This window comes from Ochotona curzoniae, unplaced genomic scaffold, assembly GCF_017591425.1.
Source record: "Ochotona curzoniae isolate NIBS_2020 unplaced genomic scaffold, NIBS_Ocur_1.0 scaffold_4683, whole genome shotgun sequence".
Taxonomy (NCBI): Eukaryota; Metazoa; Chordata; class Mammalia; order Lagomorpha; family Ochotonidae; genus Ochotona; species Ochotona curzoniae.
This window is the reverse complement of record NW_024467121.1, coordinates 32,605,744-32,622,555: the sequence shown is the minus strand read 5'-3', so window position 1 is coordinate 32,622,555 and position 16,812 is coordinate 32,605,744. Positions and strand designations below refer to the sequence as shown.

The window sequence follows — 16,812 nt, the reverse complement described above, 5'->3', positions numbered from 1 at the left end:
TACCTGCAACATAAAAAAAAATAAGCCAGGATGCTCTGCCTTCTGTATCTCACCTTGGTTCCAAACATAAGTTGGTACACACAGAACAGGTGATACTTGATGGTTCAAGAGGGCAAGGTGAACTTCCAGCCTAAAGGGGGAACTAAGGAGCAATTACTGAATTGAAGGGAAGAACAGGAGCATAGCAATGAGATCTGGTGCAGCTGCTGGTCTACTTCTGAGGTGATGCAGGGGTTGTGCTCAACAGACCAAGGTTCCCATGTCACTTAGCGGCAAGGAACAGACCAGTTTGCTTTCCATGTTTATCTGGGCTCAATGCACCCAGGTTGGCAAAGCCGATGATTCTGAATTCAGAACAAAGTAACACAAGACAACAGGCAGCTGATCATTTTATCTGCATTTTTAAACCTACAAAGTATACAGTTTTCATAAAATACTTGAATAAATATATTAAGGCTTAAGGTAACCACTGTCTTGATGCCACCCACTAGTTTGTTCCAGTTTTGTTTTATGTAACGTACCTTCCGATCTCTCCTCCTATATCTGAAGAACAAGGAATGATAGAACTTTTTGGAAGCTTCAAGAGAAATGCTTCATTTCTCAGTCAAAAGCGCTCACCAAGTCACCTGACCAGTTAGTAACGCAGCTTATAAATAAATAAAACTGAAGTAAGAGGTTCAGAGGCTCATGAAACAGCGAGAAAAGCTGCAGAGCAGGCTGAGGAAGGGCACGGTGAGTCGCTGGTGTTCACACATCACAAACCTTACAACACTCGGGGTGCCAATAACCTACCGCCTTCAAGGAAGTCACTAACAAGCAGCCACCCCACACAGGCACCCCTGGAGGCCTTCTACAGATTCTCTCGCACATCCTCGCGAGAGATCTGCACGGCAAGTGTGTCAGGGTCCAGGGTCTCTCGATGAGCAACCCCGCGGCAGTTGCAGCCGGCCGCCGCCAGGTGTCAGTGGAGAGTCTCCTCCCTGCAAGTGGACCCGGCAGCCCTGGAGCTTTCTGGCAGGAAGAAGCAGATGCTGAGGGCGTGACCAGCAGGCAGGGAGGCTGCCCACTGTCCTCTACAGGGACCCCAGAGCCCAGTCGCTGCTGGAGAGGGAAGAGACGGGCAATGACCCGTTCCGTGATAGGCCTCCGTCTTTCTCATCCTGGAGGGAGCTCTGCTCTTGGAAGTACTCCTCATCCTCGTCGAAGAAGCCGTTCTCCAGAGCGTAGGTGCAGTCTGGGCTGGCCGCTGCTTGGCATGCTCCTTTGTATTCCTGGATCGACTCATACAGGCTGTAGAGTTGGCAGAGCAAGGACATATCCAGCTGACGGAGGCCAACCTTGAGGGGGAGGGCAGGGAGGCAACAAGGAGAAGTAAGGGTGGGGTCTAATTGCAGTGGAACCCGCAGCCAGCCATCTGCTGGCGCCAGCACATTCCTCCCCTACAGGAAACGCTGCAACGCATCCCTCGGGGGCTCTGGGTGTCCAGTTTTGAGGACACGTCAGTTGGGCTGTGCCCACACCTTAGACATTACTCAGTGCACCCAGCAAGGGTGGCACCTGTACACCAGCAGGCCAGCCTGTGGCACTGACCTTGGGCTCCTGGGCACACCCAGTGAGGAAGCACAGCCCATCTGGCCACTCCAGCTGGATTTTTGCTGGATGCCAAGGTACAAGCGTCACTTCCTCTGGCCACACTGGCCTTCCCCATACCATGCGGTCAATTTTCAATAGTCAGGGGGCTACAAACTGCCCCCTATCGGTAACAGCAGTTCCCCTCAGCCAAGGGGACACTGGCTCCTGCAGCACTCAGCTGGACCCTGGGCTCTGTAGAGGTGGGCTCAGTCGCCAGACGCCCTCCTCCAGGCAGGGTCAGGCTCTTGCCAAGATGATGGCAAGATCCTCCCAGTTCCCCGCCCAGAGCACCTGACCTACACAAGGCAGCCCAAGAAGCTGCAAGCTGTAGGGTCTGAAGTTGCTCTTGGAAACTCCTACCACGAAAGCACACCGTGACAGAGAAGGGATCGCTTACGGAAGCCTGTGTCTGTCTACAAGCCCTTCTTTCCCCAAGCTCCTATTGCATGGAAAAGAATGCACCAACCCCAAAGAGAGGGACACAACACACTCCCTTAGACCCACTACCCAGGCAGTCCCTTGGTGGGAACGCAGCACAGATCAGCACACAGGAGACCCACATGGGGATCAGACTGTGCACACAAGTGTTGGCTGCAGGGCTAGGACCGCTGGGAGGCCAGGGGCCAACAAGCTCCCAGGGATCACTGCCGTAGCGGCACCGTGAGCTGCAAGGGGCAACACTCTCAAGATGGAGGGAGACCTGTCCTCTGCTTCTTGGCCCCCATGCAAAGTGTTCATCACCTCGAAGACTTGGTTGATAGGAAAACAGAATCATAATTCCTCTCCCAGGCTATTGAGAGAATTAAATTAAATAGCAACCCACTTTAGCAAGCAGGAGTCAATTGCCTCTTGGGCTAAAAACACACAGGTACCTGCACACATGCAAAAAATATAGAAAGTGATGCAGGATCTGCCACCGTTACAATCACCAAAATGACTCACTGACCCAGCAATAGGCATTCACCTTGGGACCGAAGTCCTACACTGCAGGATGCTCCTCATGCTCTTCCATGCCCTTCCCTGGCAAAACCATGGGCTCTGCCCCAGCCTGAAGAGACCACTAAGGGCAGATGGGGCTGGCCCGCAAAGAAGACCGCCAGGTGGGGACACGGGGACACTGTTAAATGACATGACTCCTCAGGCTTCCAGCATCCCTCAAGTGGTCTTTCCCAGAGAGAAATCCTGGCCAACAGGTCAGGGGCCTAGCCTCCTGGCCAAGCTTTGCCATTGCCAACGGCAATATCGAGGTCCTTGCCCTCAATAAAAAAGGCTGAGATGGGCTCATGCACTTTCTTAGTTAGTGTAATCAAGCATTGCTACTTTACCATCAAAGACAGTTCCCTGGGCTGTGCTTACAAGCAAACCATGGGTCAATGGCACCCTGCTCTCAAGAGCACACCTTGGGGCCACCATGGTGACACAACAGCCTAAGTGCCAGCAATCCACATCAGAATGCTGGTTCAATTCCCAACTGCTCCGCTTCTGATCCAGCCCCCTGCTAACACACCTGGGAAGGTAGAAGATGGTTCAAGTGCTTAGATTCTTGCCACCCACGTGACAAACCCAGATAGGTTTCCCAGCTCCTGCCTTCTCTGGCCCAGCCCTGACTGTGCATCTATTTGGGGAATAAATGAACAGATGAAAGGTCTCGTCCACTCTCTTACCCTTGCATTCTGTCACTCTAAAACAATCAATCAAAAACAAAACATAAATCTTGAATGGTTAGGCAATGGGCAAACCGAGGATACCCAGGCAATACTTCCTAGATCAGACACCATTGCTCTTTTTCCTGGTTAGAGTTTGAGAGATTGTGTGTGTGCACATACCCCTATGCAGCCCAGGAGGCAGGGCCAGCACCTGGCATCTGTGCTTTAAAAACTGCTCTAAGGGGCCCTGCACAGTAGACTCTATAGTCCTCACGTTGCATGCGCTGGAACCCCATATGGGTGCTGTTTCAGGTCACAACAGCCCCACTTCCCTTCCAGCTCCATGCTTTGGCCTGGGAAAGCAGTAGAAGATAACCCAGTGCCTTGGGACCCTGCACCCATGCGGGAGACCTGGAGGAAATTCTTTGCTCCTAACTTCAGACTGGCTCAGTTCTGGCCATTGCGGCCATTTGGGGAGTGAACCAGCAGATGGAAAATCTTTCTCTCTCTCCTCCTCTCTGTAAATCTGCCTTTCCAATAAAGATAAATAAATCTTAAAAACAAACAAACAAACCTGCTCAGATGGGGGACCAGCACAGTGACACAGCAGCAATTCTCCACCTGTAAGCACCAGCATCCCAAATGGGTGCTAGTTTGTATCCTGGCTGCTCCACTTGCAATCCAGCTCCCTGCTTGTGGCCTGGGAGGGCAGTCAAGGACAGCCCAAAGCCTTGGGACCCTGCGCCCACATGGGGGACTGGAAAGAAGTTCCTGGCTCCTGGCTTTGTATCAGCTCAACTTTGGTTGTTGTGGCCTTTGGGAAATAGAGCAGCAAATGACAATCTTCTCTGTCCCTCCTCTCTCTGTAAAAATCTGCCTTTCAAATAAAAATGAATATTTTTTTTTCAAAAACAAAACAAACAAAACAAAATCCTACTCAGATGATCCTAACTACCAATTCTTGTGAAGACCAGTTTTCTTGGCATACACATCTTTCCGGCTTTCCTGAACCAACCTATCTTACTCTTCAAGGACTTCAAACTGGTCCAGGACTTCGAGCCGGCCAAACGGAAGACTGCAGAACAAAGACTACCTCTGCTGGGGCCAAAGCCTGGCCCGGTGCAGGTGCATGGTACAGCGGATTAAGCCCCTGCTTGGGATGCCTCCTCCTGTACTGGAGTATCTGGTTAAGTCTCAGCTCCTGTACTTCGGACGCAGGTGCCTGCTCACACACACCCTGGGAGGTGACAGTTCGAGTTCTAGTTCCCCTCGACACACACCTGGCAGGGAGACCCGGATGGTTTCTGGCTCAGCCTGTGGTTGTTCCTGCTTTCATGATTTCCTGGCTACCCTGCTAGCACACAGAGGCTCACTCTGAGCAGGTGCGGGAGCTTCCGATCTGTCCTTTCCTTCCTCTTCCCATTCAACACAGAACTGGAGAATAGCCCCTGAGAAAAAGGGCCACTCGCTCACCTCTGGCTAGAAGATAGCCAGCACAGGATGAAAAGCAGCCAGCCACGCTGCTCTGTGAAGGGCTATGCAGCGGCTGCAGACTCTGCACTAGGAAAGGATGCCCTACCCCACAGCCGACAAGGCAGGGCTTCCAAACCATGTGGCTATTCAGTACAAAAGCTAAATCCCCAAGCCTGAAGGTAGCCCTTAACAGCAGGTATTATTGTTTACCATGCAGGCCAAATGGCACTCTTTCCGAACCACCCTTTCAATATCAAGACCATTTTTATTCCATCAGCTCTACACCCGTGTGTGTGTGTGTGTGTGTGTGTGTGTGTGTGTGTGTGTGTGTGTAACTTCTCAGACTCTTTCAGCAGCTGCAGCATCAACATTCTGCTGCACTAATAGCCAGGGTCCTTTCCCATAGACCTGCTCTGACTTTCCAAGATTCCCCTGCAAGATCCTCAGATTCTAACACAGAAATCACAGCACGGAACTTAACTCAGCAAACTCCCACGCGCTTATCTTTTCTAATTAAAAAAAAAGTATTAACTTTACTAAATCCACACCCCTGCCCCCCAGCACCACACTGGCATTGGCTCAGAACATCATGGCAGAAGCTCATGGTGAGTAAGGAACTAAGTTCCCCAGAGTCACTGGGACACCAACAGAGCTGGGCAAGCCCCAGCCTCCCCGCTGAGTCACATATCGCCTGCCTCCGAGGCAGTGAGGGACATGCTGCCAAAACCAGTCTGATTCCCACCTGGCTGGGGTGGCTTCAGGTCAGCCAGGATGACAGCAGGAGCCTGGGCTTGGCGGTACGGACACCTTCTCAAGTATATAGGGCTCTCACTTCCCTGTGGCTCTAGACTTTCCCCGACAATGCCAGTTCCCAGGTACCTCCAGGGCCACGCAGGACCTGTGTGTCTGGCAGCACAAGGCTGAGTCAAGGAAGCAGGCTTGTGACTGGGTAAGACACCATCCTGGAAACAAGAGGCACAGCATGGCCCTGCACACACCTAGTAACACATCTACTACAAAATTATACACCAAGCACACAGGCCAATGGAAACATGCATCTATTACACAATTAAACACATGCCAAGCACACAGGTCAGTGGAACCACACATCTACTACACAGTTAAATACATAAAATAATTAAACTATACAATTAAATACATGCCAAGTAAAACAGGCCTATGGAACCACACAAGTTGCCTGAGAAAAGCCAAGGAGACCCCACCACATCTGCACTGTTGTCCACGCAAAGGGTAGCCATCTGCAGCTGCGGGGAGAAGCACCCAGCAGTGCCACCATCACAGGCTATGGATCAGGGCCACGGCTAGACAGGGCCTGTCGGAGGGGGATTAGCTGGTATGTATCCTGGCAGGAAGGCGGGTGTCCCCAGACCATGCTCACTGGAAAGCAGTGACGAAAAACACAGCAGTTCCAGACCCTGACATCTGTACTCCCCGACCGCAGCCTCCAAGTAAGGGACCAAGCAGCCGGCCTCCCTTGGCGTGGGCTGTCACTGCCAGTCCTTCCTCTCTCCCTTCAGGCTTCCTGCTTCCTTCCTCTTCATCCCCCAGCCTCCTCTCCCAGGCCCCTTTTGCCGCACACCCAGGTGGTTCCCCAGGCCGCAGCGCTCCCAACAATGGCTGGAGCCCTGAGCACCCTGGAAACTGTTTCCCTCTCCTTGTGAACAATAGGTTCCGCACAGGAACACACCTCAGACAGGATGGGGGGCCCAGCTGGGCTTCACATCCCACAGATGTCTTAGTATTTCAGGCGGCTGCAGTGGGGGTGGGAGTTCTTCAGAACTGAGCAATGTGAGGTAGCAACATGATTGCTGGGAGACAAAAGACAGGCTTGCAGGATGGGAGGAGCCTTCACAGGGAAATTTTTATTGATGCAAACAGCAGAGCACAGTCCAGGTCCTTGGGCGCCGTCACTCCCCCAGCAGCCAGAGCAGAAGAAATCCCTGCCTCCTCCTGGCTTCAGCTTGGTCCAGCCCTGGCTGTTGCAGCCATCCGGAGATAAGCCAGCAGATGGATGTTATAACCCACCCCTTCTCCCACCCCCTGTTAACTCTACCTCTCAAGCAAATAAATAAATGGTTATTTCTTCCTCCAGTACTTCAAAGAATCCCAGACTGCCAAGTTGTTGGAGGTGTTTCCAGGAGGATTGGGTGAAGAGGAAGGGCGGGGCAATGCTCCATCAGTCTCAGAAGTCCCACTGAAGCCTTCCTCAAAATGATGCCCGGCGTGCCAGCCCAGTGCAATTTCTCAACCACAGTGGAAAAGGCTTTACAGAAACCATGGCTACAGTGTGGGTGGACCATCAGAACTAGGTCATCCTTTGGAAGAACCTGCCAGCTGGGGAGTCCTGGAGAACAACGTGCAAGTCGACAGCTAGGCACCAAAGTTCACGTTGCACAGGAACATCAGGAGGGTCTCCCTGCACGTGTGCATGTGCGCACACCCACCCCACCCCCCACACACCCACCCCCACTCCCCACACACCCACCCCCACCCCCCACACACCCACACTTACCCCTCCACACCGACACACCCCACCCCCCTCACTCACATACACACACACAAGCTGTTGACCGCAGGAGGAAATGTCTGTTGCCAGGACCTTCTGCAAAGTGACACTGGGTGTAGGAGGCAACAGATTACCAGCTGTTCAATGTCTGTACTGCTTCAATATATTCCTAATAATTACACTTCTCTTTAACTTTCAAAATGCTTGTAATAAAATAGATAGTGGGTGTGCATGGCTAATAAACAAGAGAGCACACTTTTAAAAAACCTCTTAGAGAAAGAACCAACAATACCTGAAAGCCTTCAAACACCACACAACTTGTAAATGAGCTAACGAGTCTTTTCCCAGCGAATAGATCCTCTTCATTTTTGTGAGACAGACACTAAATTTTTTTTTAAAGAGTTATTTATTTGGGCCCAGCGCGATGGCGCAGTGGTTGGGGTCCTCGCCTTGCACGCCCGGGATCCCTTATGGGCGCCGGTTCTATCCCCGGCAGCCCCACTTCCCATCCAGCTCCCTGCCTGTGGCCTGGGAAAGCAGTCAAGGACGGCCCAAAGCTTTGGGACCCTGCACCCGCGTGGGAGACCCAGAAGAGGCTCCTGGCTTCGGATTGGCAAAGCATCGGCCGTTGCGCTCACTTGGGGAGTGAATCATCGGATGAAGATCTTCCTCTCTGTCTCTCCTCTCTGTATATCCGCCTTTCCAATAAAAAAAAATAAATAAATCTTTTTAAAAAAAAGTTATTTATTTTACTTGAAACTCAGAGATCTAGAGAGAAGGAGAGACACAGAGAGAGATCTTCCACCTGCTAGTTCACTCTGCAGATGGCTGCAATAGCTGGAGCTGAGCCCATTTGAAACAGGGAGTCAGGAGCTTCTTCCTGGTCTCCCACATCAAAGACATGGTCCATCCTCCGCTATTTTCCCAGGCCATAAGCAGGGCACTGGATCCTAAGTGGGGCAGCTGGGACTTGAACAGGAGCCTATATGGGATGCCAGCACTGTAGGCAGAGGCTCAGCCTGTCAGACCATCGTGCCAGTCCCAGCAGACATTAATTCTGTCAATGGAAGGAAACTAAGGATGGGCACTGGGCACAATGGTAAGATGCCACCTGCAATGTCAGCCCCATCTGGGGGCGCCTGGTTTGAGCCCCAGCTTCTGCACTTCTGCCTCAGTTTCCTGCTAATGCACACGCTGGGAGGCAGCCAAGGATGACTCAGGCACTCAGGTGCTTTGCCACCCAAGTGGCAGATCTGGATAGGTTTCCAAGCTCCTGCCTGCAGCAGACATTTGGGGAGTGAGCCAACAAGTAGAGGACTGACTCTCCCTCTCTCTGCCTTTCAAACTAGATGCAAATAAATACATAAATATTTTCTTTGCTGGGGAAACAAGCCCAGAGCAAGGCAGCAGCAGGACTAGTGGGCGGATGCGCACGACTGCAACAAGTGGCACCAGCCTGCATGGGCGACGCAGGGGAGAGTGGAAGGCATGACTTCCTGTCTGCACCAGTGTAGCAGGCGGTGAAGATCACAGGCCACTTTTACCTTTGGCTTCCCCGGATTTCCTGTATTTCCTATGATCCCCAAGTGTGAACTGACAATGAGAGAATTCCCACAGTCTCTTTTCTAAGACAAAAAGAATGAGGACACGTCATCCGCAGTTGGCCCTCACTCCGCTTCAGCCAGGACTCGGTAAATGCCTCCAAGCTAATCTAGGTGTCTAGTGTATATCCGCAGGACTGGGCTGTCCCAGAAGCAAGAAGGGACCCAATCGGACAGAACTTGATTTCACATAAAGGATGTGCTGACAGAGGAACACGGCCCTGCACCCCGTTCCCAGAAGGACACGGAAGGGGCGGCCTTCGCCAGTGCTGCATGGCGCGGGACACACTGTGAGCCACTCAGGTCTCACAGAAACACCCTGATGGCCTCTAAGTGCTAAGCTGTGGCCTTTAGCTTGGTACCCACTAGGGAAGCTTCCCCCAACAGCGACCATCTCCTCTCCAGGGCACAAGCACGTGGGCGGCCGGCCAGCCGGCTATTCTACCACTTGCCACTCCCAGGACCAAACTCACAGAAACCATGGGGTTTCTGGTCAGACTAACCAGGTTGTGGGGCAGCACCCTCACAGCGGGTCAGTCCTCAAGTCCGCTCCACACCCCACGCCTTCCCAGATTTCTCTACCAATTGAGCAGGTTTTCTATTAACCTTTAACAACTAGGCCATCTACACCCGTACAAAGCCCATTTTTGCCCCTTAGGATTCTCCTGTTTCTCTCTAACCCAAACTAACATCAGAACAAGTCCATTTCCTCTCATTCCGTCTTAAGGAAGAAAGGCAATCGACTATTTCTTTTAAGAGGTATCACTGCATATTTTCATTTGATTATAACAACAAAGCATTGTAATTACATTAAAACTCAAATAGTTTATAAGTATACAAGCCAGTCTTCCACAGCTCCCTGCTGTAAAGAAGCCAACTTCGAATGTTTTGGTCTTAGGACTTTTTAATACTCTCAAAAAAATGATCAGGGATCCCCAAGAGCTTTTGTTTATGTGGAATGACCTAATACTATTTACCTTACTAGAAATTAAAACTGAGAATCTTTATAACATGTACTAACCCACTGGTGCCAGTGTAGTAGCTTAGTACACTAATCCTCAGCATGCAATGTTGGCATTCCGTACGGACAAGGGTTCGAGTCCTGGCTGCTCCACTTCTAATCCAACTCCCTACCTATGAACTGGGAAAGCAGAGGATGGCCCAAGTCCTCAGGCATTGCACTCATGTGACAAGCCTGGAAGCAGCCCCCGGCTCCTGGCTTTGTTTCAGCTCAGCTCCAACCCTTGCGGACATTTGGGGAGTGGACCTGAGATGGAAGATCTCTTTTTCTCTCTGTGTGTGTGTGTGTGTGTGTGTGTGTGTGTGTGTGTGTGTGTGTGAGAATCTCCTCTATTAAATCTACCTTTCCAGTAAAATCCATTACAAACAAATAAACCTCTAGCTTTTTATAGATAGCATTTTGGGGGGAATCTTTCAAAATGCCTAGCTACTGTGCTTCCACATCTGGGTCCTAGGTGACATGCTGTTTCAGCTGACGATTAATGAAGAAAATGTGTCTTTGGAGATGGGTAACTGGAAGAGAAACCATTTTCATACCCTCTTCAAACAAGTGTGGTGAGTATTTCTTGTTGCCACTATTCTTCAGCTAGTTGTAAGACAGAATTTAAAGCTATACCCACACTCTCCACACTGTTACAGCTAACCCATCAGTCCCGCAATGTAAGCACGTTATTTCCTATCAACCACCAGTCATGGGGAAAATTATTTCAAGACACTGTGCAGATCTTTCAAATGTTGCCACATCTCCTAACATCTGTCAGTATTTTCAGTATCACCACCGTATAATTACGGACCCCAAAAGTCATAGGAACCTCCAAAAGAGTTCCCAGACCACATTTTAAAGAATCATTGTTTTGGGGCCCAGCTCAGTACCCTAGTGGCAAAAGTCTCCACCTTGCATGCGCTGGGATCCCACATGGATGCCAGTTCATGTCTCAGTTGCTCCATTTCCCATCCTTGCTGGTGGACTGGGAGTGCAGCAGAGGACAGCCCATGTGGGAGACCCAGAAGCAGCTCCAGGCTCCTGGCTTCAGATGGCTCAGTTCTGGCCATTGTAGCCACTTGGGGAGAGAACCAGCAGATAGAAAATTTTTCTGTCTCTCCTTCTCTCTAAATCTGACTGGCCATTCAGGCTAATGCCTGTTTCCTGAAATCCACTCATTGGGCTAATTCACTAGATATTTGGTAGCTGCTGAAGCTAAAATATGCTAAAGCTTATCATGATGAGTTTCAGAAGTCAAACATATTCCCCTTAGATTCAATTCCTCCTCCCACCACTGCAGATAAGGAACTCGGCCAAGCTCTGCATGGAGGGCTTCCCACACTCACAGGTGGGAGACTGAAAAAACTGACTGCTAGTTTTAAAGCAAAAAAAAAAAAAAAAAAAAGGCAAAGATATCCCAAGGTGTAGCTAGCTAGCAGGACCTGCCACTGCTAATGTCAGCAGCAGGATCCAAGAGCCAGATACACTGCTCGCTGCACACGCCAGCCCGTCTTTAGACTCAGGTGTGACTCTGGGATACGGGTATGCTTAATGAGCCACTGGATGGGACAGTCTATGTAGAAATCTATGCAAAGAATGTACACACCAGGGACCCACTTAGGCTGGCTCTGAAAGGCCATCAGAGTAAGGAGATTAAAGTCTTTCAAGCTGTGGAAGCCCCGGGGGCAGAGTGTTTTTGTGCAGAAAGGGGTCTGCAGCAAACACCTAGAATCTTGCTAGTCCAGTAGCCCCTGGCTCCAACCCTGGCAACTGCCCTCTCTGCACGAACACCCAGTCCCCGGCACCATCCATGTGGTAACACCATGCTACTAAAGCACAATCCTGCCCTTAGCTCTACTGGCTGGGGCGGGCTGCCCAGACTGGCCCGGGCTGGCCGACTGGTGTCCATCCACGGAGTTTACAAACTGGAACCAGGAAGCGTGACCAAGACTGAGTGGGGACACTACCTAGCAGCAGTGCTAAGAAAGGAAAAGAGTAAACCTTTGGGGGCCGCGAGAAGACTACCCTGACTTCTGGGGTCAATTTTGCTTTGGTACCCTAGGTCGCTAAGGAGCATGTGTGGATTTTAAAAGCTTTCACATCAAAGCAGACTAATAATCCCATTATTCCAGTAAGTTTTGGAAAAAACCTTTTATACACCCAAGCCTGTACCATGATTTTCCTCTGCTAAAGCTAGACTAGATTGAGTTTCTATACTAATATAATGAGAAATAAGCTAAGACTCATAAAAGGGAAAAAAAAACAGACTAAAAAACAAAATCATTTTGTCACTAATAATAATAATGAGCAACAAACAACATCGTCTCAAGGTCACCCTTATCTAGCATCTCTTCAGCTGTTAGGTATTCCCTGTTCAGCCCTGTATCTGCCACAGTACTTTATAATTAACATACACCCAAGTAAACTTATCCACAGATGTCAAAACATTTTTGAAAATGTTAGGGGCGGTTCTGGTCCACAGAGCTATAACCGCCTGTGTGACCTTTCCAGTTTCCAACAGGAAAACTCCCTCTCTGGGGCAAAGACAGGGACTCACGGGGGTGCAGCATTTCACAGACAAGGGGCTCCTCAGAGCAGGGACTCTCAGGGCAGAGCCTGACGTCACTGGTCATGGGTCAGAATCCACAGCACTCACCCCTGCCCTCTCAGCCTGGCCTCGTCTCCCCAGGCTCGAACCCAGGCACCTCCTCCCCTTGGAGAGTGCATTTCCTTCCTCAGCTCCAAGCATCCTGGCCCCAAGCTCCGCAGGTGCAACACCCAGCACCCTCTTCCCCCTGAAGCAGCCAGTTGCCCTTTCTCCACCCCCGCGGCTGTAACCTTCCCAAAGGCTGATAGGCCACCTTCAAAACGTCACTTAGGAGGTCACTGCACAAAGTCTGTGTAAACTGGACTTAAAAGGGAATTTAAAAACTGGAGTTAAAAGATGTTTACTTTGGTGCAATGTAAGTTTGAAATGCAGCAGGCACTGAGCCTAGCCTGGTCCCCAAGTCCTGTCCAAAGCCCCCCCGGGAGGCAGCAGTGATGGCTCAGCACGCAGGTGCCTGCCACCCGTGTGGAAACCTGGACTGACCTGCCTGCTGCAGTCAGCCACTGCAGGCTCCTGGGCAGCCCGCCAATAAGCAGGAGCCCCATCTTTCCCTTTGAGTACATAAACAAAAATTAGAAGATAGATTGTAAATAACATAAAAAAAGAATTCTTTTGAAATCCATGCAGTTTTTAGGGTAACACTTTCCATGAATTTTTTTTTTTTAAGATTCATTTTTATTTGAAAGGCAGATTTACAGAAGAAGGAAAGCATGAAAGCTCTTCCATCTGCTGGCTCACTTCTCCAAATGGCTGCAAGAGCCAGAGCTAAGCTGAGCCAAAGCCAGGAGCCAGGAACTTATCCCGGGTCTCCCATGCAGGTACAGGGTCTCAAGGTTTTGGATCATCATCTACTGCTTCCGCAGGCCATAAGCAGGGAGCTGGATGGGAAGTGTGGCCGCCAGAACACAAACAAGCACCCATATAGGATCCCGGGAGTGTGAGGCAAGGACTTCAGCCACTAGGCTACTGTGCCAGCCCCATGAATGATCTTAAGTTGGTTCACTTAACTACACTTCCCACAATATAGCTTATGCCACCGTGGATTCCTATCTCATCACTTGTCCCAACTCACAGTTTCTGCCTCGGAGTCCTGATGGGGTGCAGGGCCCTCCCATCACCTGGGGGTCAGCCATCTCCCCAGGGAGCCTCCCAGCTCCAGGTCTCCCCTCTGCACCCTGCTAGTGAAATCACTTCTTCAGAGTCCAAGTCTGACCTGGCCGGGCTCCCGCTGGAACCCCTCTTTGCTACTTGCCCAGCGCACGTGGGCCATTTGCCCCGGTCCCTGCTCTTTCTCAAGGGCTGGCTTTGCTGCTACCCTCCCAGGGTTCTTCATTCTTAGTGAAATCCTGTTACTTACTGAAGTTTTCCACACCAACAGGGAGCTAAGCCTCATGCAAAGGGGCCCAACCCACTCTTGCGGGGAGCTAGTCCTCTTTCTGGCCTTCTGTCCCTTCTGCCACTCTGTCTAATTATGTCCCTTGTCTCTGACCTGGAGCCTTCCAAGTTCAAGAGATCAACACTATTCTGAGTGAAGTCAGAAATGAACTCCCAGTTCTTATCTTGCAATGTCTCCCTAAGGGGGGCTCACTGGGGCTGAGACTCCCAATAGCCCATGTCAGCAAATCTCTAACCAGTGCCATGTAATAGCAGGCTAGGGCCAGCATCCCCTGTGGGCACTGGTTCAAGTCCCGGAGGCTCCACTTCTTGTTCCTGGCCTGGAAGGCAGCAGAGGAGGGTCCTTAAACCCACATTGGACTCGGAAGAGGCTCCTGGCTTCAGGTCAGCCCAGCTCTGGTCATTGCAGCTATGTGGGGGATGAACCAGCAAAGGGAAGATTTGTCTCTCCTCTCTCTCTGTAACTCTGCCTTTCCAATAAAAATAAATTAATCTTTAAAAAAAAAAAATCCAGCAGATCAGACCTTGTGACATTTCTTGAAAGCAACCCGTCAAGACCTGCCCAGTGCTGTTCACCTTCAGCCCAGCTGAGTGCCGGGCCAGCTCCAGCGACTGTTTATTTTCCTGACAGTGCCAGCAGGCTCTGGCAGGGCTTAGGTCCAGCACGTAATTAGAAGGTTGTGGCTGAACTTCCATCACACCAGGAGGGACCTGGAAAAATACTCTAGGGAATGTCTGGTGACTCCCCAAGCCGCCACCACAACAAGATGCCCTGAGCTGTTTACAAATCCGAGCTGCCTGGGAGTGGCCCAGCGCTGCTGCTGCCACAGCAGGAACCAGGGGTGCATGGGCTTCCTCTCACACCTTGGGGTACACTGGGTCTACTTCCACCCTGGGTGCAGCTTTACTGAATGAAAATGCAGCTCACCTATACTACTGCCTGCTCCTGTCAACTAATGGTTGACTAAAATGTAAAAATGGTCGGCCTGGCCTTGAAGGGCTTCGCTAAGAAGCTCAGAGAATCCTTTCAGAGAGCTGGACATCGCCTGCACGCCCGCCAGAGTGGGAAGATGACTTAGCCAAGTGATGACAAAGTGTTACAGCTGCTTTTTGGACTCAATTAAGCCTTAGTTTTCAGGACACAGAAGAGTCTCAAAACAAAAATATACACACATTGAATTTTTCTAAACCATATTTTAAATGCACCAGTGACACATTTTCTGGCAAACTCATTCTTAGGAGAAAAAGTAATGTCCCTCTATTCGATTTCCTTAATACCTACCCGCCCTAAGAGAGGGAGAGAACCCAGACTTGATGAAGGTAAAGGGTAGTGCTTAGAACTGGGTGGGTGGAGTGACCAGGAACCACAGGAAAGGAAGTTTTTCCATCCCCCTTGAGCCAGGCCTGTGCCTACAAGTGATGGTTATTAGCACCACCTGCCTGTCCCATTTCCCAAACACCTACTGCACTATCTGAAGACCAAGAAAAGCTAAGTCCAGTGTTCGGCGCGCAGACACAATCCCAAGAACCCACATGAACCTCAGCCACACACACAGGCTGACTGCCACATGGCTCAAGTGAGAGGCTAGGGAATCAGCTTTACCAGGTGCACAGGGGCGCAAGGCGTGCTGGGCCATCCCAGGGTAATCGGATTCTAGCCGAGCGGCCTGTGGCGCGGGGCAGCGGGATAGCCTGTTCCATTCTGCTGTCCACACTCGGGGCAGACAAAACCAGTCTTTTTAGAGCAACAAAACCCAAACGCGAACAGCTCCTGGGGTTGCGAGAGAGACAAGGAAGGCGTTCCCTCATCAGGAGTCTGGTTTCCCGCGGGAGATGGGGCACAAAGCTGCCACCACCCCCTCCACCTAGACAGAGCGCAAACCCCGCACCGTGAGCGCCCGCGTCTTCGTGCCAGCTGGAACAGCAGTAGGGGTTCTGGGTGTCCGGAAGCTGCCCTCAGAGAGCAACACAGAGAGGGCTAGTGAAAGTGGGTGGATGGACGATGCTTGGGGCCCAGGGGCCAAACAGCGGAGGGTGGGCGCGGGGACTTCCGGAGCAAAGCGCGGCTGCCAGCGAACTTTCTTGGGACAGCGAGCCCGGACGGGAAGAAGCCCAGCCCACGGAGCCTCCTTACCATCTCCTTGCGGAGCAGAGCCAACGCCGCGTCCAGGTTGGGGGGCTTGGAGGGCAGCGCCGACCCCCGGCCCCCGCCGCCGCCCGCGCCCCCGCGGCTCAGCTCGTCCTGGATGCGTGACTTCTGGGCGTAGAGGCGCTCCAGGTGGCGCCAGCCCCCCGACGCGCCGCCGCCCGACGCCGAGTGCAGCAGTCCGCTCAGGCTCTTGGGCAGCGGGGGCAGCCCGTCCACGCGCAGCCCCCGGACTGCGCCCGAGCCCGCGGACCCTGGCCCCGCGCCGGCCCCGCTCATCGCGCCGCTGCCCGACCACGCGCCCTGCTGCCCGCCCGCGCCCACGACTCTCCACTGGCCCCGGCCCGCCCCCTTCCCGGAGGCGCCCGCCCACTTCCCTCCCCGCAGCCCCGCCCAGCCCACGCGCCCAGGCTTCCCCTCCGCACCCCACCTCCCCGGCCTCCAGCCGAGCCCCCAACCCGTCCGGGCACCGCTCCTCCGACCGCCGGTCCCCCTCACACCTCCGCTCCGCACGCCTCTCACCTGATGGCGCTCGCGGTGTGTGGCCGAGCCCCAGTCCTTGCCCCACTTCCGGTGAGCCAGTCCGCAGAGCTGCCCCGAATGACCGAAGGGAGGTCATTGCTTCAGATCCGCCCCGACGGGGCTTAGCCGGTGCCGGCTGGGACACTGGGCAGGAGGATGGAGTCCAGCCACAGCCCCCACCCCCGCCCCAGGACGGTACGCAGAGCTCCGCTGGTCACGTCCACCTCGCTGCGGGCCAGGGCTGGGGCTGCCGCAGACT

General features: G+C 52.2%; 1 protein-coding gene across 1 annotated transcript; it reads right to left on the bottom strand.

Annotated features, from left to right (window-relative positions):
- Positions 1–302: 302 nt before the first annotated feature.
- Positions 303–16,310, bottom strand: FAM89A (family with sequence similarity 89 member A). The gene is made up of 2 exons (XM_040967919.1): positions 16,020–16,310; positions 303–1,337 (listed from the first exon to the last, which is right to left on the bottom strand). The coding sequence occupies exons 1-2, from the start codon at positions 16,308–16,310 to the stop codon at positions 1,074–1,076; spliced, it is 555 nt and encodes a 184-aa protein (XP_040823853.1). The 3' UTR covers positions 303–1,073.
- Between the last annotated feature and the right edge of the window lie 502 nt (positions 16,311–16,812).

Coding starts and splice junctions, on each gene's coding strand:
- FAM89A (XM_040967919.1), bottom strand. CDS start 16,310: ATGAGCGGGGCCGGCGCGGGGCCAGGGTCCGCGGGCTCGGGCGCAGTC. Junction 1,338..16,019: donor CTCTGCTCCGCAAGGAGATG/GTAAGGAGGCTC, acceptor CTCCCCCTCAAG/GTTGGCCTCCGTCAGCTGGA.